At 41.5% G+C, this 27040-nt stretch overlaps 1 protein-coding gene across 1 annotated transcript; it reads left to right on the forward strand.

The window, feature by feature from the left end:
• Positions 1-726: 726 nt before the first annotated feature.
• LOC117346275 (vomeronasal type-2 receptor 26-like) lies at positions 727-25508 on the forward strand. The gene is made up of 5 exons (XM_033915676.1): positions 727-1002; positions 8089-8886; positions 18703-18927; positions 19788-19914; positions 24613-25508. The coding sequence occupies exons 1-5, from the start codon at positions 727-729 to the stop codon at positions 25506-25508; spliced, it is 2322 nt and encodes a 773-aa protein (XP_033771567.1).
• The last annotated feature ends 1532 nt before the right edge of the window (positions 25509-27040 follow it).

Below are 27040 nucleotides of genomic sequence, written 5' to 3' on the forward strand. Positions count from 1 at the left end.
TCACCTGCAACTACTCCATATGTACTTGTGATGTCATGACAATTCAGACATAATTTATGTTATTTTATGTTTGGAATATAAGAAAATTTTCTCTGCCTGTTTCTATTCTGACCATTTATTCTGTTTCATGGTCATTACAAAAAATATTTTTTTACATAGGGGGGTGTCAAAAAATGATGGGCCCCGGGTGCCACATACCCTAGGTACGCCACTGCCCCTAACCCCCAGGTATTTCATTTTTTTAAAATATATTCATTCTAGTTACAGTAGGTTATGGTATGGCTTGCACATTTTGATTCCCATGCTTGAGATTTTATCAGCTTTCTGTGTTATCATTACAGAAAAAATATATTATCCAGAACTGATATTAGTATACTGCTGTCTCTGGAAGGAGGAGTGTTTGGCAAAGTGGTTGGAGCTACAGCCTCAGCACTCTGGGGTTGTAGGTTCAAACCCTGAGCTGCTCTTTGTGACCCTGGGTAAGTCACTCAGTCCTCCATAGCCCCAGGTACATTAGATAGATTGTGAGCCCATCGGGACAGATAGGGAAAATGCTTGACTACTTGATTGTAAAACCGCTTCGATAACCTTGATAGGCAGTATATAAAAAAACCCAATAATAAACGTGAATACTTTGGATAGTATGTCACCAAAATCCCATTATCTATAAGCAAGCAGTGTTACTAACTTGATTTTAATGTTGAATGTCATTACAGACCCTTATCGATGAATTACTATAATTACTTGGCATTCATTTATGCTGTGGAGGAAGTCAACAACAACCCTGAACTCTTACCCAACATCACCCTGGGATTCAACCTTGATGAGTCTGGCAACCACCCATTTCTAATATCTTTAGATGCAATCGATGTGTCTTATGGGGATGGCTTCCCTAATTACAAATGTGGAACCACTGGCCTACTCACAGCTGTTATTGAAGGTCTTCCATCTGAGTTATCATTACACATGTCCAATGTGTTCAGTTTATATCACTTCCCACAGGTACAAACTTCCAAAATTTCCCTTTACACTCAACTGCACTATTCACTTTTAAAGTATGTTTCTCCTCTACCTGGGAAATATAGCTAATTATCTAATAAAACATACAAAATTTAAAATAACAGGGCAGATGGACATAATTATGGAATAATTAGATTAAGTGCTACAAATTGACAAAGGGATAGTCCTTTCTCTGTTTTTATTTCCAAGGTATAAACATCTTAAGGACTCAAAATATATCCAAAGGCTTTATTGTCTGTATTCATCTAAAAGAAATGACTCAACATTGTATTATAATGACATTTTCAAATTCTGTCAGTTAAGGTTACTAATGTTATATAGTCTACCTAAAGTTAAGTACTTACTTTGGTTTGCCTAGCTGATGTAGGTATCTAACCTAGGTCCTCTTTTACAAAGCATGGTAGAGGTTTCTACTGCAGCCAGAGGCACTCCATGTTGGAACGCTACTCCGACGCTCATAGGAATTCTTGGAGCAGCGTTGGAGCATGTAACACTCCAGGCTGCAGTAGAAACCTTTACCATGGCTTAGTAAAAGTGGGGTTAATTGGTTAATAGGCTTAATCAGCACTGATAATTGGAAATTAACACCTCATAATTACGGTTAGACTTTATTGGAAGTTAAGCACCTAAGTCCAAAATGTGATGCTACCTAAAAGTGGGCATGGCTAGAGGCAGATAGAAATATAGAAACAGGACAGCAGATAAAGGCCAAATGCCCCAACCAGTCTTCCTTCCTGCAGTAACCATTATCTCCTTCTCTCTCCAAGAAATCCCACGTGCCTGTCACATACCTTTATGGATTCAGACACAGTCTCTGTCTCCAGCACTTCTGCCGGGAGACTGTCCCATGCATCTACCACCCTTCTTATAAAAAGTATTTTCTTAGTTTACTCCTGAGCCTATCACCTCTTGACTTCATCCTATGCCCTCTCATTCCAGAGCTTCCTTTCAAATGAAAGACACTCGACTCATGCGCATTTACATTACGTAGGTATTTAAATTTCTCTATCATATCTCCTCTCTCCCTATTGGTTAAGGTTCTTAACATTTGCATCTCTTCTTCCTATAGGCTAAGGCTCTTTACACCTGCATTGTGAGGTCATAGAGCTGCCCATCCGCAGTAACCATTATCTCTTTCTCTCTCTGAGAGATGCCACGTGCCTATCCCAGCCCTCTTGAATTCAGACACAGTCTCTGTTTCCACCACCTTTTCTGGGAGACTGTTCCACACGTCTACTACCCTTTCTGTAAAAAAGTATTTCCTCAGATTACTCCTGAGCCTATCACCTCTTAACTTCATCCTATAGCCCTCTCATTCCAGAGCTTCCTTTCAAATGAAAGAGACTCGACTCATGCGCATTTATGCCATGTAGGTATTTAAACGTCTCTATCATATCTCCCCTGTTTGAATTGTATTTTGAAATGGATGAGAAGCCAATGAAGTGGCTCTCCTGGAATATAGGTTGTGCAGCTAAATTCTGGATGGATTGGAGGGGAGCAAGATGGCTAAGCTAATGTTGAATATCTTGGTCACTTTAGCTACATTTGTTTGAATGTTTTCAAATGTTTAAGCATATAAACATTTACTATTTTAGACACAAGGAATGGAATCAGTAGCATAAGGAATAATGAGGGCTTAGAGATAGCTAAAGCCCAGGGCAAAACTGGAAATAAAGAAGATAGATAATCTGAAAATGTGCAAGAAAAGGTGGAAAGAATTATGGGGAAGACTCAGAGGGATAAAAGTCACACGGGAAAGAAGATAATGGCGGAAGGCAAGAAAGTTTACAAATTAAGGGAAATAGTCAAATAACTAAAGGAAATGGAAAAAGATTGAAAGAATCGGTGAGGAAAAGAGCTACAAGCAAGGTGCTCCAGAGTTTCAACACATGCATGAGAAAATGGTACAGAGAACAGAGCTTGAAATGTGTATACTGCCTTTTCATGAAAATTTACCCAAAGTGGTTTACAATACAGTGGAACCTTGGTTTACGAGCATAATTCGTTCCAGAAGCATGCTCGTAAACCAAAATACTCGTATATCAAAGCGAGTTTCCCCATAGGAAATAATGGAAACTCGCTTTGATACGTTCCCAACCCCCCTCCCCTGAGGCCAGCGGTGCTGCTCCCCCCTTGCGAACCGGCACCCCCCGCCCAACCAACTTGAACTCACCCCCCATCTGGCACCGGCACGAAAACCGGCATCGCTCCCCACGCTCGCATAGGCCCCCTCGCTCGAACTGGCACCCCCCGCACTCAAACCAGCACCCCATCACCCGACCAACTTGAACTCACCCCCCATCTGGCACCGGCACGCAGTCCACAGGTCGTGCCGGTGCCGCTAGATGATCTTCCTGCTTCTGCCGGCCTTGAGCATGCATCTGCGCATGCTCAAGGACTTCTAATTCTCCCTCTCGCCGAGATTCTCGGAGATCTCCGAGAATCTCAGCGAGAGGGAGAATTAGAAGTCCTTGAGCATGCGCAGATACATGCTCAAGGCCGGCAGAAGGAAGATCTTCTAGCGGCACTGGCACGACCTGTGGGCTGCGTGCCGGTGCCAGACGGGGGGGTAAGTTTAAGTTGTTCGGGCGGGGGGTGCCGGTTTGAGAGAGGGGGCCTTTGCGAGCGGGGGGGAGTGATGCCGGTTATCGGGGGTGCTCGTAAATCGGTTTGCGAGACAGGTTTTGCGAGAATGTTTTGCTCGTCTTGCAAAACACTCTCAAACCTTACATTGAATTGTAATCAGGTACTCTTGAGGATTTTTCCCTATCTGTCCTGGCAGGCTCACAGTCTAACTGTGGTATCTGGGACAACAAACAAAGTCCTAAGCTACTCACCCAGAGTCACTGGGAGCGGGTTGTGATTGAACTCACAAAGGGTGCTGAGGCAACAGCTCTAACCACTAGGCCACCCCTCCACTCCACTTGTTAGGAACTTGGCAACATTTGGGGGAAGGAAGAAAGCAGTTTGTAAACTAGAACAGTCAGAAAAACTGACAGTTACATGATTCAAATTGAACTATCTTAAAAAGATAGTAGCAAAAGAGAGAAGTTAAAGTATCTTGATATTTATTTATTTATTTATTTAGATTTATATCCCGTTCTCCCAGTAGCTCAGAACGGTCTACAAGTAAACATACACAGTAGAAGTAATTAGGCAAATAAGATGTACAATAGGTTTAGATGCTTGGACATACAAGATTGTGCAGTATTTATCAGGGTACAAACAATTTTTCAGAGTACAGACAATTTATCAGAGTACAGACTAAGAGAGGACTATACTGAAATTTAGGAGAAGTTAAATAGGGGAGAGAAGAGAGAGGTGGGGTTTAAGGGGGGGTGCAATAAAGACAATATAGCTTGCAATAAAGACAATATAGCTTGCAATAAAGACAAAAGTAACTAATTTATTTACAAAATTTCTATACCACCAAAAAATCTCAGCAGTTTCCAAAATAACATACATAAAAGCATAAAAATACATATACACTGAAAAAATAACAATCCAGAATCATCGCTAATGACATTAAAAAATGTCCTTAACAATACTTTCAACAAGTACTCATCAGCTGTAGTTAAGGGAAAGCAAGACAGTTTCAGAGGAATAATTATCATACCATATCATAAATAAGCATCGACGAACAGCTTAGTCTTAAGCAGTTTTTTTAAATGGAATGTTTCACACATAATCTTAATTGACCAGATAAGTTATTCCATAAAGACATCCCAGTAACCAAAAACATTTTCATTTTTGTAGACATATATCTTATATTCACAACTGATTGACATACTAGTTTCATACCACCTACTGATCACAGGGCTTTACCAGGTCTGAACATCTCCTAGAGACACTGGAACCAATATGGTACGGTTTGATGCAAAGTATGATGCAACAGAGACAATATTTTGATATCTAATATCTAATAAAAAGCAGTGTTGAAAGATTCCAAATGATTATGCTTTTTACAAATATAAACGAAAAGTTATTTTGAAATGCTTGTCTACAAATGGTAGAGGTATTTAAAAATAAGATGGAAAAGTTAGCTTAGTTAGAATAGTTAGTTAGCTTAATTAGAATAGTGCAGAATACAGCTGTTCGCCTGATATTTGGACTGAAGAAAAGCAATCATATCAGTCCTTACTACCGATCATTGCACTGGTTACCAGTGGAGGCACGAGTAATGTTTAAATTTTCATGCCTCTGTTTTAAGTCAGTTTGGGGATTGACACCTACATACCTGCTATCTCATTTTGTGCTATATAACCCCTTGAGGATAACCAGGAATTGTAACCTATTTGCTTACCCGAAGATTTTAGGCTGCAAACTTAGGTCTTATTTAGACAGGATGGCTTGCTTTTCAAGCAAGCAAACAACAGTCCTGGTTGGGTAATTATATCAGCGGAGCCTTGCTGTCCTATGGCGCTTTTAGAAAAGAAATTAAGACAGTATTATTTGACAAATTTATCTCTTAATTTGTGCTTTTATCTTTAACATAATTTTACTCCATTAATTTTTAATGTTTTTTTTTTAAATAAAACAGGCTGTATTCCTTTTCTTATTATTTTTTATTTCACTGATTGTCCAGTTTTTCTCTTTTGTGGAAACCACCTAGAATTCTATTGATTAAGGCCCTATAGAAAAATAAAGTTATGTTATGTTATGTAAACAAGAAAAAATTACTGCTGGAAATAAAATGTACTGCAGATACTTTGTAGACTGAAGTTATATGTGTGCTGGGAAATAGTATAAAGAGGGTACACTACCAACCTACAGACCAGAGTGAACAGACAGATAAAGAAAGGTGAATACAAATTTAATAGATGCTAGCAAATTTGGTAGCACAATAAAGGAAGCCCATTGATTGAAGCAGTGGGCTGATAACATTGACTGAGCCACTGTACGCCAACATTGTTGTTAGGGGAAGGGGGGGAGTGTGAAGGGGTTATTAACTAGTGGTGATTGGCTAAAGAAGGACAGAAGTAGGGTGATTGGGGAATGGTGTTGCAAGGTTGTGAGGATATAGCAGTCAGGGATTGGATGAAGAGGAATGGAGCTGATTGGTTGATTTAGGCGCAATTGCTGGGAAAGATTGTGTGAGAAAGTTGTGGGATATCGGGAGGGTAGGAGACAGAGGGAGAATTAGGTAGCAGGCTATTTGGAGGGAGTTTTGGGCTTTTCAGTGGCCCTCCCATCCCACCCGGGGTGTTGGGGTTGGTGGGGTGGGTTTTTTGTTCTTTGGGGGGGGCATTCGCAGCTTGGCGGTAAATGGGGTTATGCCAGGCGGCCACTAGTTGGGTGAGGGGTGTAAAAGTATCTAAGTTTATTATTCTGTGTGCGGCACCGCCACAGAGAATGGTGAGACCTGGCGACACCACAGGTCTCGCAAATGGGATTTGTAAAGTGAATATGATGACGGGAATTGGGGGTTGAGCAGCTAGGTCGTGACTGACTAGCTGAAGGGAGGGAAAGGAAAGTTGGGGGGGAGTGGTCGCCTAGGAAGAAAGTGATAAGTTGTAAACATGGTTATTAAAACTTGTTGAATTTAAATAAAAGCTGCGGCCAAATTATTTGCCAATAATGGAGTTGGATTATTTATTTATTATCATTATATTTGGTTGATTGTTGTAGAGTGCAGTTGTGCGAATGTCAAATGTTATGATGGGAGTTTTTAGTCATCTATCAACAAAAAAACAGCGCACCAAGCCATAAAATATGCAACATGTAAAAATGATCCACTGATGCTAAGATGGTAGAGGTAGAGGGTAGATAAACAAATATTAAACAGTATACCCCTAACTAAGGAATAGAACACTCAAAACCTACCCCATATTTTACTAAGGTGCATTAGCTGTTTTAGTGTGCGCTAAATGATAACGCATCCATAGACTTATAATGGGCGCATTAGCGTTTAGAGCACGCTAAAATGACTAACACACCCTAGTAAAAGGACCTGTTAATGGCCCCTTTCAAAAAGCTGAATGAATTCTGTCACATTTGTTGGTGAGAATCTGTAAAAGGGGCCCTAAATTTGGGTTCTTATGGAGTGCACCTTTTCATATCGTTGACTTAAAAAAACAAAAACATGAAAGCTAATAATTATTTTAAGAAAATATTCAAATAAAATAAGTTTCACGAAACAGAAATGCAGAACAGGACTGCGCCTATAAAAACAAATTGGAAAAAAAGCTAGTAAAAAAATTTCGTATGTATACTATTTGCAACTCAAAGCAGTGACCTTCTGCCACCAGAGGGCATCCGCTCAAACTCAGGGGCGGGAAATTTCGTGGCGACATAAGGAAGTACTTCTTCACAGAAAGAGTGGTTGACCGTTGGAATGAGCTTCCAGCGCAGGTGATCGAGGCCAATAGCGTGTTGGACTTCAAGAATAAATGGGATACATATGTGGGATCCCTACGAGGGTCAGAAGAGGAAAGAGGGGATCCCTACGAGGGTCAGAGGAGGAAAGAGGGGATCCATAAGAGAGTCAATCTGACTAAATAGTCACTGGGTATAGACTTAAGAGGAAGGGACAGTACGGTGGGCAGACTTGATGGGCTATAGCCCTTTTCTGCCGTCATCTTCTATGTTTCTATGTTTCTATATACTGTTCTGGTTTCAAGCGCAAGTTGGATTCACACCTTCTTGCAAATCACATCGGGGGATACGGGAAATCCGGGTCTTCAATAAGGAGCACTGGGCCTCCGCATGTGCGGATCGCCGGACTAGATGGACCTAGGTCTGATCCGGCGAAGGCTGTTCCCTCTAAGCTGAGCAGGTGTCCTCCAGCTGCATTGCTACCACTAGGGGGTGGAATATTTTCAGTCGCTAAGGACAGGTATGTTCCCTGGAGTCCTGCAGAACTTGCCTGTCCCTCACAATTGAAAAATGTGACAGTAAAACAGCACCCTCTATTGGTGAGACTGTGGGTGGAGGACTCCTGCTCAGCTTAGAGGGAACACTTTGAACACTGTTAAAAATTCAAGTCTTCGCCATCTCCCTACCATTTGATTTAAAATGTAAAGTCCATCTTAACAAAGAGGGTAATGAGTTCATTATTTGTCTCTTCAGGTCAGCTATTCCTCACAAAATCTATTAATGAGCGATACCGTTAAATTTCCATATTTCTACCGGACTGTCCCCAATGAGCTGAACCTCTGTGCTGGGATTGTCAAGTTATTGAAACATTTTGACTGGAACTGGGTCGGTGTCGTTGCACCTGACGATGACAGCAGCCTGAGGGCTGTCCACATCCTGCAGGAAGCGATTGAGCAGGATGGCGGCTGCATTGAATTTATAGAAACCTTCGGTCACACAAAATTTACGACAGCAGAGAAGAAGCATAAAATTAATAAGAGTTTTCATACATCTTCTGCAAGAGTGATCATCTTCTACTGTAATGAAGATACAGCAATATACCTGTTGAGTGAAATAAAAATTCAGCAGTTACCTGGGAAAGTTTGGATCACTACAAATGAACGGTTCATTTTCCCAACATATCCACAAATGTCCAATATTATGTCCAATTTTTTTGCATTCACAACAGTAAAGAAGAATATTCCAAGCTTTTTAAAATTTGTACGTGAGGCGAATCCTCTGTCGCTTCCAGCTGATTCACTCACTGAACTATGGTGGAAATCTCTGTGTGACAGCAGATGTCCCAAGAATATCAAAAGATCCTGCAATACTAATGAAACACTGCCCTCCAAGTCACATTGTTTCACTCGATATTTTGGGAAAAGCTATAGCGTATACAATGCTGTTTATGCCCTGGCATACGCAGTGCATGATATGGTTATGTCTGACTCTGGAAACAAAATCACATTAAGTACAGCAAGTGAGACGCATTTTCATTACTTGCCATCAAAGGTAACATCATTTCTTAGAGAAATGTTATATTCAGAAGAAAAAAAAAAAAACCCCAATGTGTTAGAGATGACAAAGAAGAGAACAGAACTCAAATCATTGAAAGGCAAAAACAGTGAGAGAGTCTAGAGATATTAAACGAAACCCAATTTCAAAACAATATTGAATATTGGCCCAATATTCAAAAGCAATTTTATCTAGGTAGCATCTGCAACCCAGATATATGCCATTGACTAGGCCAGTCATCCATTTTCCATGCAATTATCCAGAAAGGGGGATTCTATAAATAGCATTTAGAGTCTGGCTAAGCTTGAATTCTACAAAGGAATCTTATGCAAAATGACCTTTATAGAATGTCAGCTTAGCGCAGATTTTGTAGCTAACTATAGGCACAAGCACTTATGTCTACCAAAAGTGCAGGCGTTCTATAATCCCACCCTTAATTCTGACAATGCCCCTGATTTGCCCATGCCCTTCCCATTGCAATGCACTCTTTGAAGTTGCATGCTATGAAAAATCTGTACATGTTATAGAATAGAGTATAAGGCACTAGAAAAGGTTCAAAGAAGAGTGACCAAGATGGTAAAGGGGATAGAGCTCCTCTCGTATGAGGAAAGAAAAAAATGGTTAGGGCTCTTCAGCTTGGAAAAGAGACAGCTGAGGGGAGCTATGATTGAAGTCTACAACATCCTGGGTGGAGTAGCATGGGTATAAGTGGATCGATTTTTCACTCCGTCAAAAATTACAAAGACTAGGGGACACTCGATGAAGTTACAGGAAAATACTTTTAAAACCAATAGGAGGACATTATTTTCACTCAGAGAACAGTTAAGCTCTGGAACGTATTGCCAGAGGTTGTGGTAAGAGCGGATAGTGTAGCTGGTTTTAAGAAAGGTTTGGACTAGTTCCTGGAGGAAAAGTCCATAGTCTGTTATTGAGAAAGACATGGGGGAAGCTACTGCTTGCCCTGGATCAGTAGCATGGAATATTGCTACACCTTGGGTTTTGGCTAGGTACTAGTGACCTGGATTGGCCACCGTGAGAATGGGCTACTGGGCTTGATGAACCACTGGTCTGATCCAGTAAGGCTATTCTTATGCTCTTATCTGTGTGTAAATCTATTGACGACTTTACAATCATTATCCCATTCACTAACCCTCTCTCGGAAGTTACTCCCAAGGCAACAGATGTACTAAATTTGATGGAGCAATGGATGACTGAATTCAGACTGAAACTTAATTCAGAAAAAACAAAATTTTATATAGCTTCGCCACACCTGCTTGATACCAAAACATCACTGTGCATCAACAAACTTAGTTATCCTATTGGGTGTAACACTGGACCAGAGCCTAACCATGAAAGACCATGTGGATTCCTTAATCAGAAAGGATTTTTTTCACTCTTTGGAAGCTTTGGTCCATTAGAGCATATTTTGATGTATCATCATTTAGAATTCTGTTACAATCCCTCGTACTGAGTCAACTTGATTACTGTAATATCGCTTATTTGGCAATTTCCCAGAAGAATATGTGGTGATTACATCTGGTGCAAAATGCAGCAGTCAAATTAATTTTCGGGTTGAAGAAGTTCAATCATGTAACACCTTCCCAGTAGCGTAGCTAGGGAGGGGCGGGGGGGGCAGTCCGCCCCGGGTGCACACCCCAAGGGGGTGCACAGAAGAGAGCTGAGTGTTCTCCCTAGGGCAGGGGTGCCCAATAGGTTGATCGCGATCGACAGGTAGCTCGCCAAGGCAAAGTGAGTCGATCACCCAGGACTCACTTTGTTTTGGTGATCTATCGGGCTGATCAGTCTTCCTCTCCCCAACGTCAATTCTGCCGTCGGAGAGGAAGTTCGGGCCAGCCAATCGCTGCCTGGCTGGGCGGAACTTCCTCTCCGACGGCAGAATTGACGTCGGGGAGAGGAATGCTGGTTGGCCCGAAGCAGGGAGAGCATGGGGCGGCGCCAGTGTTGGCGTCGGCTTTGGGGCCTGTTATCCATTGGTAGAGGTTTGGATCCTGTTCCCTGATGGCAGCGGCAGTGGCAGTGGCTTGGGGAAGGGCAGGGAAAAAGAAAGAAAGGGGGCAGGCAGGGAGACAGAAGGAAAATAGAGAAACAGAAAAAATGAAAGGGGGCATGAAGAGAGAAAGAAAGAAAGGTCAGGGAGAGAGGAAGAAAAAGTTGGGGGAGGAATAAGTTGTGGAGGAGAGGAAGCATACAGGCTGAAAGAAAGATTGGATGCACAGTCAGAAGAAAAAAGTGCAACCAGAGACTCATGAAATCACCAGACAAGGTAGGAAAAATGATTTTATTTTAATTTTAGTGATCAAAATGTGTCTGAATTTATATCTGCTGTCTATATTTTAAAAAAGGGTCCTTTTTTACTAAACCACAATAGTGTTTTTTAGCACAGGGAGCCTATGAGCGTCGAGAGCAGAGCTGGGCATTCAGAGCAGCTCCCTGCGCTAAAAACTGCTATTGTGGTTTAGTAAAAAGGGAGGGGGGTGGGTATTTGTCTATTTTTGTATGGTTGTTACTGAGGTGACAGTGCATAAAGTCATCTGCTTTGACCTCTTTGAAAAACCCCCGGAATAGGAATGATAATTAACAATTCTATGCGTACAGTGCGCATTGTGTTTTTTTAAAATTTTATTGTTGGTAGATCATTTTGACTTGGTCATTTTAAAAGTAGCTCGCGAGTCAAAAAAGTGTGGGCACCCCTGCCCTAGGGCCTTTCAGTTGGGCGATCCGCCCTGGTAATTTAGATGACCACCCAGCTAAATTCTGCTGCCTCCACTGCTGCTCAACATAAAAAAAAAAAAAGCCAGCTTAAAGATTTCACCTTAGCCCGTAGCAACTTATGCTCCGGGGCTTTAACGTGTGTGTGCCGGCTTCCCTTCTCTTCCCTCCGAAACTGGAAGTTATGTCCGGGGGGTGAGGGAAGAGAAGGGAAGCCGGCACGCACATGTTAGATCACCAAAGCATAAATTCGCTATGGGCTAAGGCAGGAGACAGGTCAGTGAAGCTTTCCATTTACTCTTCTTGCTGCCGGGTCCTGCCTACTTTCAGTTTCCGCGAAGGCAGGACCCGGCAGCATATCTCCCAATCGATTGTGATCTTGGGCCAATCAGCCTTCTTCTCCGATGGCAGAATTGACATCGGGGAGAGGAATGCTGGTCGGCCCGAAGTAGGGAGAGCTTGGGTGGGGCGGTGGCCGGTGGCTTTGGGGCCTGTTTCCCGATGGCAGTGGCATGGGGGAGGGCAAGGAGAAAGAAAGTAAGAGGGCAGGAAGAGAGAAAGAAAGAAAGGGCAGGAAGAGTTGGGAGGAGGGGAATGAGGTCAGGAGGAGAGGAAGCATATAGGCTGAAAGAAGGGAAGAAAGATTGGATGCACAGTCAGAAGAAAGTGCAACCAGAGACTCATGAAATTACCAAAGGTAGGAAAAATGATTTTATTTTCAATTTAGTGATCAAAATGTGTCCGTTTTGAGAATTTATATATGCTGTCTATATTTTGCACTATGGCCCCCTTTTACTAAACTGCAATAGCGTTTTTTAGCGCAGGGAGCCTATGAGCGTTGAGAGCAGCATGGGGCATTCAGCGCAGCTCCCTGCACTAAAAACCGCTATCGCAGTTTAGTAAAAAGGGAGGGGGAATATTTGTCTATTTTTGTATAGTTGTTACTGAGGTGACAATTACATTACATTACATTAGTGATTTCTATTCCGCTTGTGCATAAAGCCTTGACCTCTTTGAAAACCTGCGGAATATAAATGATAATTAACATTTTCTCTGTGTACAGCGTGCTTTGTGTTTTTAAAATGTTATTGTTAGTAGATCATTTTGACTTGGCCACAAAGGTAAGGGGGAGGGAGGGAGGGGAGCTGCTGAAAGACATCTAGTAATCCTTGCAGGCTTGACTGTGCAGGGAATTATTTTTGTAAAATTATGTTTTGTTATGTGACTGGCATTATTTAGACTTTAATTTCTATGAATGAATAGAATGAAATTGCTTGTTTTTATGTGCGTGCGCTGAAGGAAAGTGGAGAGAGAGTGGGCTGAGGATGCTGAAGGGAAATGGGGAAGAGAGAGTGGGGAGAAGACCCTGATTTATAAATTGACAATTGTACAGAATATTGTTTCTTTTTATACTTTAATATAAACAAATCAAAGCTTGTGTGGATGGAATCAGGTGGTTTGCGGGGATGGGGACCGAGCTTACAGGGATTAGTCCAATAAAATTGTATTTTTTTATTTCTCATTATTTGTTTTATTTTTATTTGTTAATTTGTAAAGTGGTGATTGTTATGTATCAGTTTTTTCAAATTTACATCTTCTGTCTTTATATTTTGCACTGTATTAGAGGACATGTGTTACTGTTTTTGTGGTGTTGCATTGTATCTAGGGTCTGGTTTCTTGGCGGTTCAGTTTAACTTTTGTCTACATATTTCTATTTTTAGTTTGTGATTATTCCATATTGGACGAGGGTGTATCTCTGTTCTGTGTGTATGAAAAGAACATAGTTTTCTGTTGGCATTGACTACAGGATCAATTGACTGTGCGGGATCTGGCTTGTTTAGTTTTACAATGTATGTGTTGGTGTTCTAGTACTCACTGCAGTGTTTAAGATGCTGCCTTTTCCTAGGTACACTCTTGTGCGAAATGTGGATTGTTACTAAAAGTCATATTTTTCATATAGATGGGGAGGGGGTCAAAAAAATGATGGGCCCCGGGTGCCACATACTCTAGGTACGCCACTGCACCTTCCTACTAACTTCTGCATTGGCTGCCGATAGAGGCACGTATGAAGTTTAAGTTTGGTTGTTTTTTCTTTAAGGTACTATTCTGTTTAACCCCTAAATATATAACTGACCTTTTCTCTTTCTTAGCCAAAAGACATAAGAGAAGCTTACACTTGAATATTGTTTCCCCTCCGGTTAGAGGAAGTAAATTTAAAAGACATCATCAACATCTTTTCTCACATCAGGCAGCATTATAGGATAAAGACCTGGAACAATTGCTTATGCTTGTTACTTATGGCGAATTTAGGAAACGCCTAAAAACATATATGTTCCTGAAGTGTTTAGGCAACTGACCTATACAATCTTATTCCACAATAACTGATCCCTAGAGCTGTTAATCACTAGCTTTTAACTTTGTTAATTCCACTCAATTTGTAGCATCTTTTAATAATTTTAAACCGCATAGAACTTCACGGTCCTGCGGTATATAAACTGTTATTATTATTATTATTATTATTTGTCAATGTCAATTATTGTTTGTTAGCAATATTGGGTTAATTTGTTTAGGTGCAGCTCTGCGATCCAAGCCCAGAGGGCTCAGGATCCAAGAGAGGGCTCAGGGTGAGATATGATAGAGGTCTATAAAATACTGAGTGTAGTGGAATGGGTAGATGTGAATCACTTGTTCAGTCTTTCCAAAAATACTAGGACAAGGGGGCATGTAATGAAGCTACTAAGTAGTAGGGATAAGCAGGACATACATTTTTAAATGAATAAATAGAAGATTTCAAACAAACTAGAGAAAATATTTCCTCACTCAACCTGTAATTAAACTCTGAAATCCGTTGCCAGAGAATATGGTGAAAGTGGTTAGCTTTGCGGGGTTTAAAAAAAGATTTGGATAATTTCCTAAAACAAACGTCCATAAGCCCTTATTAAGATGGATTTGAGGAAATCCACTGCTTATTCCAAGGATAAGCAGTATAAAATCTGTTTTACTCTTGGTTGGCCACTGTTGGAAGCAGAGCACTGGGCTTGATGGACCTTCAGTCTATCCCAATATGGCAATTCTTATGTACTAAAGTAATTATGTACTCAACCTTGGATGACCTATATATAATCTAGGGGATAACACCACTGAAAATCACTGCATACAATCTCGGGACCACACAGAGAGCACTGTTGCAATACAGAGTGGAGAATTATCCAGATACCCCCAGATTCTGTATATTGTGACTAAAGTTGTGTGTGTAAATTTGGTCTCACATGGCCAAACTATGCTTCCAACTTAATTGTTTATTGAACCAATCAGCACCAATGACTGGTCAGTAATAATTATTGGCAATAAGGGGGAATTCATAAAAGAGTGTCAAGTTCATTAGCACATGCAATAACTGCTAAACACGCCCACAGGAGTATAATAGGCATCTTTAGCAGTTAATGCAAGCTAATGCAATTGTACATGCTAATGTACTTAACACCCATCCATAAATCCCCCCCCCTTTGTGGCACAACTTTCTAAGTGTGGAGGGGCATAATCAAAAGTGCAATTTGGACTTATGGAAAAAGCCCATTCTCCAAAAGGACCGAGTTGTGATTTTCTTTTTTTTAAATTTTATTTAGTTTTTAATGCCAACAAAAAGTGCAATACAATTTATATACAAATAATGATAATCAACCAAGCACTTATAATCAATCAGTATCTATTCAAAAGATAAAAAATCCCTCCCCATCCATCATTACCATCAGTAATAATACCAAAACAAAAAAAGATATACCCCCCTCCTCCCGCTGCCCCCCCAGATGTGTGGGTGAAAAACAATGGAAAATAATGATAAAGATAATGGACAACAATAGCAAATCTACAAAAGAAGTCAATGGACCCCAAACTAATTTGAATATCTTATTATGCCCCAGCATGTCAGCATTCATTTTCTCATATTTATAAGTTAAACATAAGCTCGCCCAATAAAAAGGAAAACTAAGGTGATCCCAATTCTTCCAATTGCGAGTAATCATTTGCATGGCTATCCCGGTCATAATAAGGAAAAGCCAGCATTTATAGTGGTCCATGGAGGGCTTAATATGCAATAACGTTCAACATATAACTACCTCATACGTCAATGGAATTGATGCCTCCAGTATGGTATTAATTTGTCCCCATATTGACTTCCAAAAGTTAAGTATCAAAGGACAATAGAACAGCAGATGATCCAGTGTCCCTACATCAAGATGACAGTGCCAGCATCTATTAGATTTAGAACTATCTAATTTTCAAAACTCATATTTGAGACATTTTGAGCCAAATTAGACAAACAATGCCATAATCGGTGGCCGCCTACAAAAACAGCGCTAATTGCATGTCAATCATGCTACGACGCCATTTGCAGAATTGATGTTCCCGTTAAAGGTAGGCATTGGTAATGTAGGCTGGGATTTTAAAGGCCTATATTACCAGTGCCTACCTTTGATGGAGAATCATGCCTAATGGTGCCTAAGATCCTTTCTAGCCCAAACCAAACCTTACTTATCGTGTGTGAGGGTGAAGGGGGAGGAGGAAAGGGGAGGGGAACACATCTTATAGAGGAACTTAGCAAGTAAAATGAGTAATTGCTACATGATGACTGTGAGACTTCTGGGCAGACTGGATGGACCACGCAGGTCATTATCTGCCATTAATTATGTTATTTTGACCTTTGGCACTTCTGTACATACAGTTCTGGTCCCTACGTTTTTAAATTAAATTTTAATTGGTTTTTAATCCGCACCATCAATTAGTGCACTGATTAAATCAATTAAAACATTTACCCCCTGTTTTACTAAGGTGCGCTAACCAATTAGAACACGCTAATCAAATTAGCGTGAGCTAAACGCTAACATGTCCATAGACTAGCATGCTTGCGTTAGCGTTTAGCGCGTGCTAATTCAGTTAGCATGCGCTAATTGGTTAGTGCACCTTAGTAAAACAGGGCCTTAAGTTAGGGCACTGACTGCGAATAACTGGGGGAACACTGTATACCTATATATAGGAGACACCTGAAAGCATGAGGGCTACTGGTGTACAGTTAGGTACTACAGGTTTTTTTGATGTTCCTGGAGGGCTTACAATACAAATAAGGGTGTTAAGATGGAATTTGTACCTGGGAACTATTATTTGGAGTCCACTACAGTACTCTCTAGGCTGCCCCACTGCTCTTCTGGGACACCTGTGTGGTCAATCTACTGACAATGCAGATCCCACAATATCCCAATGGCTTGTTTTGGTGGGTTGTTCTCTAAGGCCCTCTTTTACTAAGGTGCGCTAATCAATTTAGCACATGTTAAACGCTAACATGTGCATGTTAGTCTATGGACACGTTAGCTTTTAGCACATGCTAATTTGATCAGCGCGTGCTAATCAGTTAGCGCACCTTAGTAAAAGAGAGGGTAAGACTTTTTTAAAAAAATTTTACAAAATGAAATACGCACTGAACTCAAAAATGTCTAGAAAATAGCAATTGTTATACCCAAAAGCTAGATATTTTTCTGATTCACAAATCATTCGATTTTTAGATATTCTTTAGCAGAATGTCTAAAAATCAGACTTAGGCCCTCTTTTACAAAGGCGCGCTAACCCCCTATTTAACTAAGGTACGCTAACCTCGACATGGCAGCTAGGCTTCAACGCTAAAAAATGTAAGGTCATGCATCTCGGCAGAGGAAATCCATGCAGAACATACTCCTTGAATGGAGAAACGCTAGCTAGGACCTCAGAGGAACGGCACTTGGGGGTAATCATCAGTGCAGACATGAAGGCTGCCAAACAAGTAGAGAAGGCCTCATCAAAGGCAAGGCAAATGATGGGATGTATCAATAGAAGCTTCGTCAGCCGTAAACCTGAAGTCATTATGCCACTCTATAGAACCATGGTGAGACCCCATCTGGAATACTGTGTGCAATTCTGGAGGCCACATTACCGGAAAGATGTGCTTCGAGCTGAGTCGGTCCAGAGGATGGCCACTAGGATGGTTTTGGGGCTCAAGGGTTTCTCATACGAAGAAAGACTGGGCAAACTGCAGCTCTATACCCTAGAGGAGCGCAGGGAAAGGGGTGACATGATTGAGACATTTAAGTACGTCACGGGTCGTGTCGAGGTGGAAAACGATATATTCTTTCCCAAAGGACCCTCGGTCACAAGGGGGCACCCGCTCAAACTCAGAGGAGGGAAATTTAGTGGCGACACCAGGAAGTATTTCTTCACAGAAAGGGTGGTAGATCACTGGAACAGACTTCCGGTGCAGGTGATCAAGGCCACCAGCGTGCTCGACTTTAAGAATAAATGGGACATCCACGTGGGATCCCTACGAGGGTCGAGTTAAGGAACCAGGTCATTAGCATTCAGACTTAATGGGGTGGGTCAATAGAGTGGGCAGACTTGATGGGCTATGGCCCTTTTCTGCCGTCATCTTTCTATGTTTCTATGTTTCTAAATGCTAATATGTCCATAGACTAACATGCTAATCGGTTAGTGCACTTTAGTAAAACAGGGCCTAAGTATTTTAGCACAGATTTAGTGCTCGCTAAATCAACGCGTATGCTATTAGGATAACGTGCACACGTTAGTGTTTAGTGTGCACTAATATTTATTGTGCCCTAAAAAGCTTGGCGCACCTTTGTAAACAAGGGGGGGTTAGATTTCATACTGAAAATGCCCCGCCATATTCTTTTCTGGCTAAATATTTTACTGGGAATACCTTCAGCCATAAGCTTATGCACTATGGAAACCCATAAATTAATGGGAAGATTTTTAGTTAATTTATCTCACTCTTGTAAATCACAATTTATGTGGGTGAATGGCTTTTGACATTTTTCTACATCGTGCTTTGCTTGGGCCTTCTCTCTCGATTTCATTGTCCATGTTTTCTTAAACTCCACTAGCATGTACATTAGAACTCTATAAACGATACTATCTTTTCATAATCATTCTATTCAACTTCCTATATTATAAAAGGGGCAATTGGATTATTTTTATATTTGCTTGAAATTATGTGTGCAGCTCCCCCTTTGGAGCCACCACTGAAATGCGTGCTTCATTTTTTAGCTCCATCATTATCTGAAGAAGGTCCGCTTTAAGAATAGGCTGGGTGAAGAGCTTTCTTTTGATGAGAATGGTGACCTTACCAGTGGATATGATGTTATAAATACAGTATCTCTACCCAATAGGACACTGAGTGTTGAATATGTGGCAAACTATAACCCTTATGCTCACCCTGGGCAGGATTTCATCATAAATGAGGAGATTGTGTGGAGCAGTTTATTCACTCAGGTCAGAATTAAGTGAAATTAAAGCATAGTAAATGTTACAATATGATGAGAACTGTTTTATGATTATCTGTCAAATGATCTGCCACAAGCTAACACCAATGTAAATACATTATCCATTCCCTCTTTCAAGTCTAACCTCAAGTGCCTCTTCCTTACCCTGCAGGTGCCGCAATAGTTTTTACTTTACTATGATATATAACATAGAAAGGAAATAAAAACTATTCTCTTCAAGAAATCCCTCAATAAGGCTTAAAATCACGGATACCTTCCTTCTTACCATCCTCTCCCTAACCCCTGATCCTACCTGACCCACTCTTGGAAACGATATTTGATCTAACTTTGTAACCCTCCTTATATAACTCTTTTTGTAATCCGCATTGAACCTAATGGTGGAATAGAAATCTGTAATGTAATGTAATGTATAAATTTTTTATTTTAGTTTTTTTTAAATAATAAAATACCCCCTCCCTACACCTTTAACTGATAAATATAAGGGAAACAATTTTACTTAATCCTTACAATATTTTGTTAATGGTTTCCACACATCCTGAAATTTCTTAAAATATCCCGTTGTAATGCAACCATCACAACCTCTACATTCAGTACATGTGGAAGGGGACACTTGTCTGAAATCCACTGATAATTGTAAGAAGCCATTGCCTTGCTGAAGTAGGCAAAGTTCCATGATGCAAAACTAAAAGTTGTCTGTCTCATGCCGAAACTTGGATCCTAGTTGGGACTATAACTAGTAATAAAGATTCTCCCACTGGTTGAACAGATGTCCATCTTGCCTTTTATTTGATTATTTCAAAATTAGAGCACACTATTTAGCCCAGTTTTTTTTTCTCTTACAATATCTAGATACCTCCACAATCTAAATGCAGTAACAGCTGTCCTCCAGGCTTCAGGAAATTAACCAGGAAAGGAGAACCTGTCTGCTGCTATGACTGTATCCTCTGTCCAGAGGGAGAAGTTTCCAAAGAAACTGGTAAGTGAGGTCATAGACATTACAGAGTATATGTGGCTGCAGATTATTCACTTTGGCCACAGCTCTGTGAAACTTAGAGCTATAATATGTTTGACAGTTATGCTGCAAAATTTGAGGATGCAATTTGCAATCAGTTAACTTCCATTTGACCATCATTACTTATATGCATTTTTTGAACTGAGATCTTAATTTGTTACAAATACAAGTAACATAGGAAAAAAAGCAGAAAAAAATTCTAAATAAATAAATATATCACCTCATGTCTTACTAGCCTACATCAAGGTGGAAACATCAGTGTTTAAAGTTACATATAAATAAAGAAAAATGATGTCAGATAAAGGCCAAATGGCCCATCCAGTCTACCCATCTACAGTATCAACTATCGTCTCCTCTCCCTAAGAGATCCTAAATGCCTGTCCCATGCTTTCTTTAATTTAGACACAGTCTTTGTCTCCACCACCTCTACCAGGAGACTATTCCATGCATCTATCACCCTTTCTGTAAAAAAGTATTTCCTTAGATTACTCCTGAGCCTTTCACCTTTAAACATTATCCCATGTCATCTCACTCTGCAGTTTCCTTTCAATTGAAAGAGACTCATGTGTATTTATGCTATATAGGTATTTAAGTGTTTCTAATATATCTCCCCTCTTCCACCTTTCCTTCAAAGTATACATATTGGGATTTTTGAGCCTTATGACATTGACCACCAACCATTTAAGTAGCCTTCTGCTGGACCAACTCCATCCTGTTTATTATGAATCTTTTTGAAGGTGTGGTCTTTAGAATAATACACAGCATTAGAAACATGATGGCAGATAAAGGCCAAATGGCCCATCTAGTCTGCAGTAACCATTATCTCTTTTTCTCTCCGAGAGATCCCACGTGCCTATCCAAGGCCCTTTTGAATTCAGACAGTCTCTATCTCCACCACCTCTTCTGGGAGACTGTTCCATGCATTTATCACCCTTTCTGTAAAAAAGTATTTCCTTAGATTACTCCGGAGCCTATCACCTCTTAACTTCATCCTATGACCTCTCATTGCAGAGTTTCCTTACAAATTAAAAAGACTCGACTCATGCGCATTTACATTACATAGGTATTTAAACATCTCTACCATATCTCTCCTCTCCCGCCTATTCTCCAAAGTATACATATTGAGATCTTTAAGTCTGTCCCCATACGCCTTATGATGAAGACCACATACCATTTTAGTAGCCTTCCTCTGGACCGACTCCATCCTTTTTATATCTTTTTGAAGGTGCGACCTCCAAAATTGTACACAATATTCTAAATGAGGTCTCACCAAAGTCTTATACAGGGGCATCAATACCTCCTTTTTCCTACTAGCCATACCTCTCCCTATGCAACCTAGCATCCTTCTAGCTTTTGCTGTCACCTTTTCTACCTGTTTGGCCACCTTAAGATCATCACATACAATCACACCCAAGTCCCCCTCTTCTGTCATGCACATAAGCTCTTCGCTCCCTAATCTGTACCATTCCCTCAAGTTATTGCAGCCCAAATGCATGACCTTGTTTTCTAAATGAGTTCTCACCAGAATCTTCTACAGGGGTAAGTTATAACCAAAAAGTATTCCATAATACAAAGGTTCTTCAAAAAGTTTCAGCACTTTCATTTTTTTTTTTTTGCGGGAAATGGTTAAGGAGTGGAAAGTGGCAAGAAGCTCTTCCACGGTTTACTAGAACTTAAGCTCTTTGGGGAGAACGGGATAGAAAAGAAACAAAATGAATGAATAAAATATTTAAATCTGTATTCACATTATCAAACTCAGTTTTATTTTCCAGAAAATTCTCTTTCTCTCATATATACGAGTATATACAGTATATATATGAATTATTACCCCAAATTACCAGACACTTACAAGGAAATTTTTAAAAAGAAAGTGCCTCCACTTGCTAAAACCTTAGGTATATTATATTAAGTGCCATCTACTTGTGTTTGGGTTTTAGCGACTTGAAGATGATATCAAGTTTTTGTGGCAAAATGCAGAAGTAAATTTCTTCTGTGCAGTGCAAATCTGATGTTGTCACCATTGTCACATCAAATGTAAACTTCTGCCTTCAACACTGCACATTTGTTGCTACCCCGATGGGTGGTACATCATTAGTCTGACATCGCAGCTGAAATATGTCTGTCTTGGGAGGCCTGCTGGTAGTGAAACTACCTATGACATAGCTTTTATCTTCACAGAGACATGCAAGCCCATATGCTGTGTAACCTTGGGGGTCCTTTTACAAAGGCGCGGTAGTGGTTTAACGCATAGAATATCGCATGTTAAACCGCCTACCGCGCTAGTACCTAACGCCTCCATTGACGATAGGATTTTAGACTGCCATGGGGGTTAGCGCGCGATGAAATGTCCGATGCGCTAACTCCCGTAGCGCGCCTTGATAAAGGAGCCCTTAGATTATGACATATTTGAGTATGCACTGTGCAAAACAAAGAAAAATCCAACGAATCTGCAGTAAAAAAACAAACCCCAAAAACAAGAAAGAAATTGCAGATGGAAATGTACAAGGTGGGAATCTTTATTAAAAAAACATATAAATTTGTAATCCTTTGAAAATGACTCTCATATACAAGTAGTGCGGATTCTACACGGTCCGTGTTTTGGAGAAACACTCCTTCCTCAGGGGTCCAAGATGTCCAATCGATCGCGTGTAGAGAGTGATGTGGAAAACAATGTAATAATATGGTCATCAAAATTTTTGAAACTGATGCGAATAAATCTCCTTCTGAGCTGACGCACTAAGTGAGTCCAGCTTCCAAAAGTGAAAGAGAATATCAGGGAATATCACTATTGAGTGAGCACAAAAAGGTACTTTTTCGTCTAAAAAAATATAATCAATATCAACTTTTTTTTCTACTGAAGACAAAGATGCTAGCAAAGTAGACCTTTTAATAATCAAGTCTGCAAGGTTTCTAAAAATGTAGGGCTCCTTTAAAAGGGGCTAGAGATTTTTAGCACAGGCCAGTGAGGTAAATGCTCCAACACTCATATAATTCCTATGAGTGTCAGAGCATTTACCTCACTGGGCTGCACTAAAAATATCTAGCACCATTTAGTAAAACCCAGCATTAATAAAATCCAAACTCTCTGGAGAGTTCAAATTATCCATCTGCCCTTATATGCATTTTCCATCCGATTCTGTACAGGTCACCCAAAGTTGGGTACACAGTTTGTTTGTGGATACCAGATCTTTGCATAAACTAAACAGCTAATCATTAATTGAAGTAATTAGAATTAACTTTAAGGTATTGTGTTTTGCTTTCAAGGCTTTCCATTAAATGTGCCTAAATATCTTTTGGGGCAAATTCTATAAACGGTGTCCCGATTGTAGGCAGTGGTAGGCGTCCTATGATTGTCTAATCAGCCAATCAAGATGTACACTTTCTTAAAAAAAGAAAACAAAAAAAACCCCAAACACGAGGTAAGCTGCCTAAACTGTAGACATCTGTCGCAGGTGCAGGGAAGAATGTAGGGATGTTTAAACTCACCCAAGGCTGGATGTGGGTGTGGTTTCACCTGGAAGTGTCCTTGGGAAAGCTTAAGGGGCCCTAGGTATCTTCTTAGGGCTGTTATAGGGGCATTAAATGTAGACAATTGAAAGGCTGGTCTACATTTCAAATAGGTGTGGCCGCTAAGCTGATCACAGCAAGGAAATCTCCTTGCCACAATCAGCTGAGTGGCCAAAGCAGGGAACCCACAAACCCCACTGTAAGTTGGCTGGCAAGAGGGATGCCCACTCCATCTCGCTGCCACCCCTAAACCCCCTCCAACACTGTCCATAGAAGGAGGGATGCCCAATCCCTCTAACCACCATCCTGGGATGCAATGGGAAGGGGCCTAAGGCCCTGACTGGTCCTGGCATCCAAGGCCTTCCCTTGGGCCAACTGGAGTCTTAGGCCTCCTTCCCAATGCACTGGGAGTTGACTAAGATTTTGGCCAGATATATAAGGCCACTCCCAGTACTTCCCAGAATGCACTGGGATGGAGGCATAAGACTTGGACTTCCTACGGGAGGGGCCTTAGGTACCTGGGCCAATCAGGGCCTTAGGCCCCTCCCCGGTACATTCCAGGATACATTGGCAAGGGAAAGGCCTGAAATTGTGAAGAGGCAGGCCTGCTGGCCAAAGGAAGTAGGCATTCTTCCGGTTGATGAAACTTAAAAAGATACTGGGGGGGTATTGGGGTGGGTTTTGGGGTACTGGGGTGGGGGATTAGGTCTTTGGTGTACCAGGTGGGGGGTTCTGGTCTGGGGGTGGAATCATGGGTTCGGAAGGGCCTGCTGCAGGAGGCAGTGGGCATCCCTCCTGCCTATCACAGGTGGGGTTGTTTTAGGGGTTACGGCAGGAGGGAGTGGGTATCCCTTCTGCCGGGGGACTTCAAGAGGGATTTTGGGGGATGGCAGCAGGAGTGATAGACACCTACTAGATAATTTTGCATTAATCATTTTAAATTACTTTTTAATGGTATTTTTCAATTATCAGCACTGATTATGCTAATGAAATTATTAAGTTAGGCACCTACTTCAGCTAACTACATCGATCTAAGTGCCTAACTTTAGGCATCCTTTATAGAATCAGGAACTTTGAACTGTAAAAGTATCTATGGGCTATAAGAACAGGAAATAAAATAACATACTGTAATAAAGACATATCATTCTTTTACAGATATGGACAGCTGTACAAGGTGCCCAGAGGATGAATGGCCTAATAAAGAAAGAAATTCCTGTATCCCAAAAGTTAGAAATTACTTGTCTTATGAAGAACCTTTGGGGATAGCTTTGAGTCTCATCATCGTTATTATCTTCATAATCATTGTTGTCATTTTTGGAATCTTTATTTATCACCGAGATACTCCTATAGTGAAAGCCAACAACAGAGACCTCAGCTATATCATCCTAGTCTCCCTCATGTTCTCCTGCCTCTGTTCCTTGATATTTATTGGTCATCCAAATAAGATGGCTTGCCTTCTCCGACAAACTGCTTTCGGGATCACTTTCTCCATTTCTCTTTCATCCATACTAGCAAAAACGGTGACCGTGGTTATGGCCTTCGAAGGCAACAAACCAGGAAGCAAACTCCGGAAATGGATGGGTTACAGGATATCTAACTCTATAGTCCTTTTTTGTTCCCTTCTTCAAGCTGTTTTTTGCCTTGTCTGGTTGCTCACTTTTCCTCCATCCCCGCACCTTAACATGCAATCAGAAATTGGAACAATTCTTATTGAATGTAAGGAAGGGTCAGTAATTGCCTTTTACTGTGTCCTGGGTTACCTGGGATTTTTGTCTGGTATTAGTTTCATTGTAGCTTTTCTAGCAAGAAATCTACCTGACAGTTTTAACGAGGCCAAGCATATCACCTTCAGCATGCTGGTGTTCTTCAGTGTCTGGGTATCTTTTATCCCAACATACCTAAGCACTAGAGGCAAGTACATGGTGGCAGTGGAGATATTCGCTATCCTGGCCTCCAGCGCTGGATTGTTGGGCTGTATTTTTATTCCTAAGTGCTATATTATTCTGTTCAGACCTGAAAGGAACAGCAGAAAGCACATAACAAAAAAATAGAATGATTATTATTTGTGCAAGTTACGGTTAATTTAATATCATGACAATTTAAGACTTTGTAGAAAGTGTCCCTGGTTTTTGCTGAGTCTTAAGCACAAGACACACCCATGACCCACTTATGTTTCTCTCCCCTAGGAATGCCTTTTTGCATATACACGCTAAGGTAGTTGTGCATTAAATTTATTGAATACCACTGAGCAGCCACTTAAGGGCAAATTCTATAAGAAGCACCCAAAAGTTAGGCGCGATTCAAGTAAAATTGGGTGCTGTTTAATGAATCACGCTGAGTGGAACCTATTTTGGAGGCGCCTAATAAATAGGTCAGCTCTAGGCACAACTAAAAGTTTGGCACCTAGCTGAGCGCTTAAGCACACTTAAGAGCAGCGATTCTGCAATAAGGTGCCAAACATGTAGCTACACGCATGCCTAACATGCGTGGAGGGGCATAATCAAAAGAAAAAAACATCTAAAAAGTGTCCTAAATGGCTACTTGGACAATCAAAAAGCCTGATCGTCCAAGTACCCATAACCAAAGCTGGTTTTTAGACGTATCTAAAACCAACTTAGGCTTTTCCCCTAACTCTAAATGCACAGAGAGAAAATAGGTATGTTTAGAGGAGGGGAAAGGGCGGGCGGTGGGCGGGAGGTGGCCTATTTACACCTAGGCGTACAACAGGTATAACCAAAACATTAGGCAGTTTGCCTAGTCGACACATACGTTTTTGACTTAGACCAAGTCAAAACAGGTCTAAGTGCCGAAAAAGGGGCCGCTGAGCTGATAGTGGCTGCTGTGATCAGCTCAGCAGCACAAGCAACCTGCCTACCCCTACTGCAATGATCACGGCAGGAGAGATGCCTCATCTCCCCTATCACGATGCCATCACTCCTCTACCCGAACTGCCGCGGGTTGTGGCAGTTCGGGTAGAGGAGTGATGGCATCGCAGTAGGGGAGATGAGGCATATCTCCTGCTGCAATCCATTACCCTCCCGACGACATCGGAGCAAGAGGGAGCCCAAGCCCTCTTGCCCCACGGCACCCCCGACGACATTGGGGCAGGAGGGAGCCAAGCCCTCCTGCCCCGCCGATTAACATCGGGCCAGGAGAGAGCCCAAGCTCTCCTGGCCCCGGCGACCCCCCCCCCCACCAACTGGATCGGGCCAGGAGAGAGCCCAAACTCTCATGGCCCCAGTGACCCCCCCCATCGACTGGATTGGACCAGGAGAGAGCCCAAGCACTCCTGGCCCCGGCGACCCCCTTGACTGGTTTGGGCTAGGAGGGAGCCCAAGCCCTCCTGGCCCCGGCGACCCCCCTACCCTCACCCCCCACTACAATACAGGCAGGAGGGATCCCAGGCTTTCCTGCCCTGACACAACCCCCTCCCCCCATTGACCGCCCCCCCCCCCCGAACTCCAGATCACCCCCGCTGACTCACATTCCCCCTGCTGACCCCACGACCCCCCATCCCCACCCCCTTCCCCGTACCTTTAACGGTGGCTGGACGGACGGGTGCCAAACCCGCCCGTCTGGCAGG

This window comes from Geotrypetes seraphini, chromosome 12, assembly GCF_902459505.1.
Source record: "Geotrypetes seraphini chromosome 12, aGeoSer1.1, whole genome shotgun sequence".
NCBI lineage: Eukaryota > Metazoa > Chordata > Amphibia > Gymnophiona > Dermophiidae > Geotrypetes > Geotrypetes seraphini.

Excerpts from the sequence above, each read along its gene's own strand:
- LOC117346275 (XM_033915676.1), top strand. The coding sequence starts at position 727 with ATGAATTACTATAATTACTTGGCATTCATTTATGCTGTGGAGGAAGTC. Across the intron at positions 1,003-8,088 it reads GTTTATATCACTTCCCACAG|GTCAGCTATTCCTCACAAAA; the intron begins GTACAAACTTCC and ends TTGTCTCTTCAG. Across the intron at positions 8,887-18,702 it reads TTCATTACTTGCCATCAAAG|CTCCATCATTATCTGAAGAA; the intron begins GTAACATCATTT and ends TTCATTTTTTAG.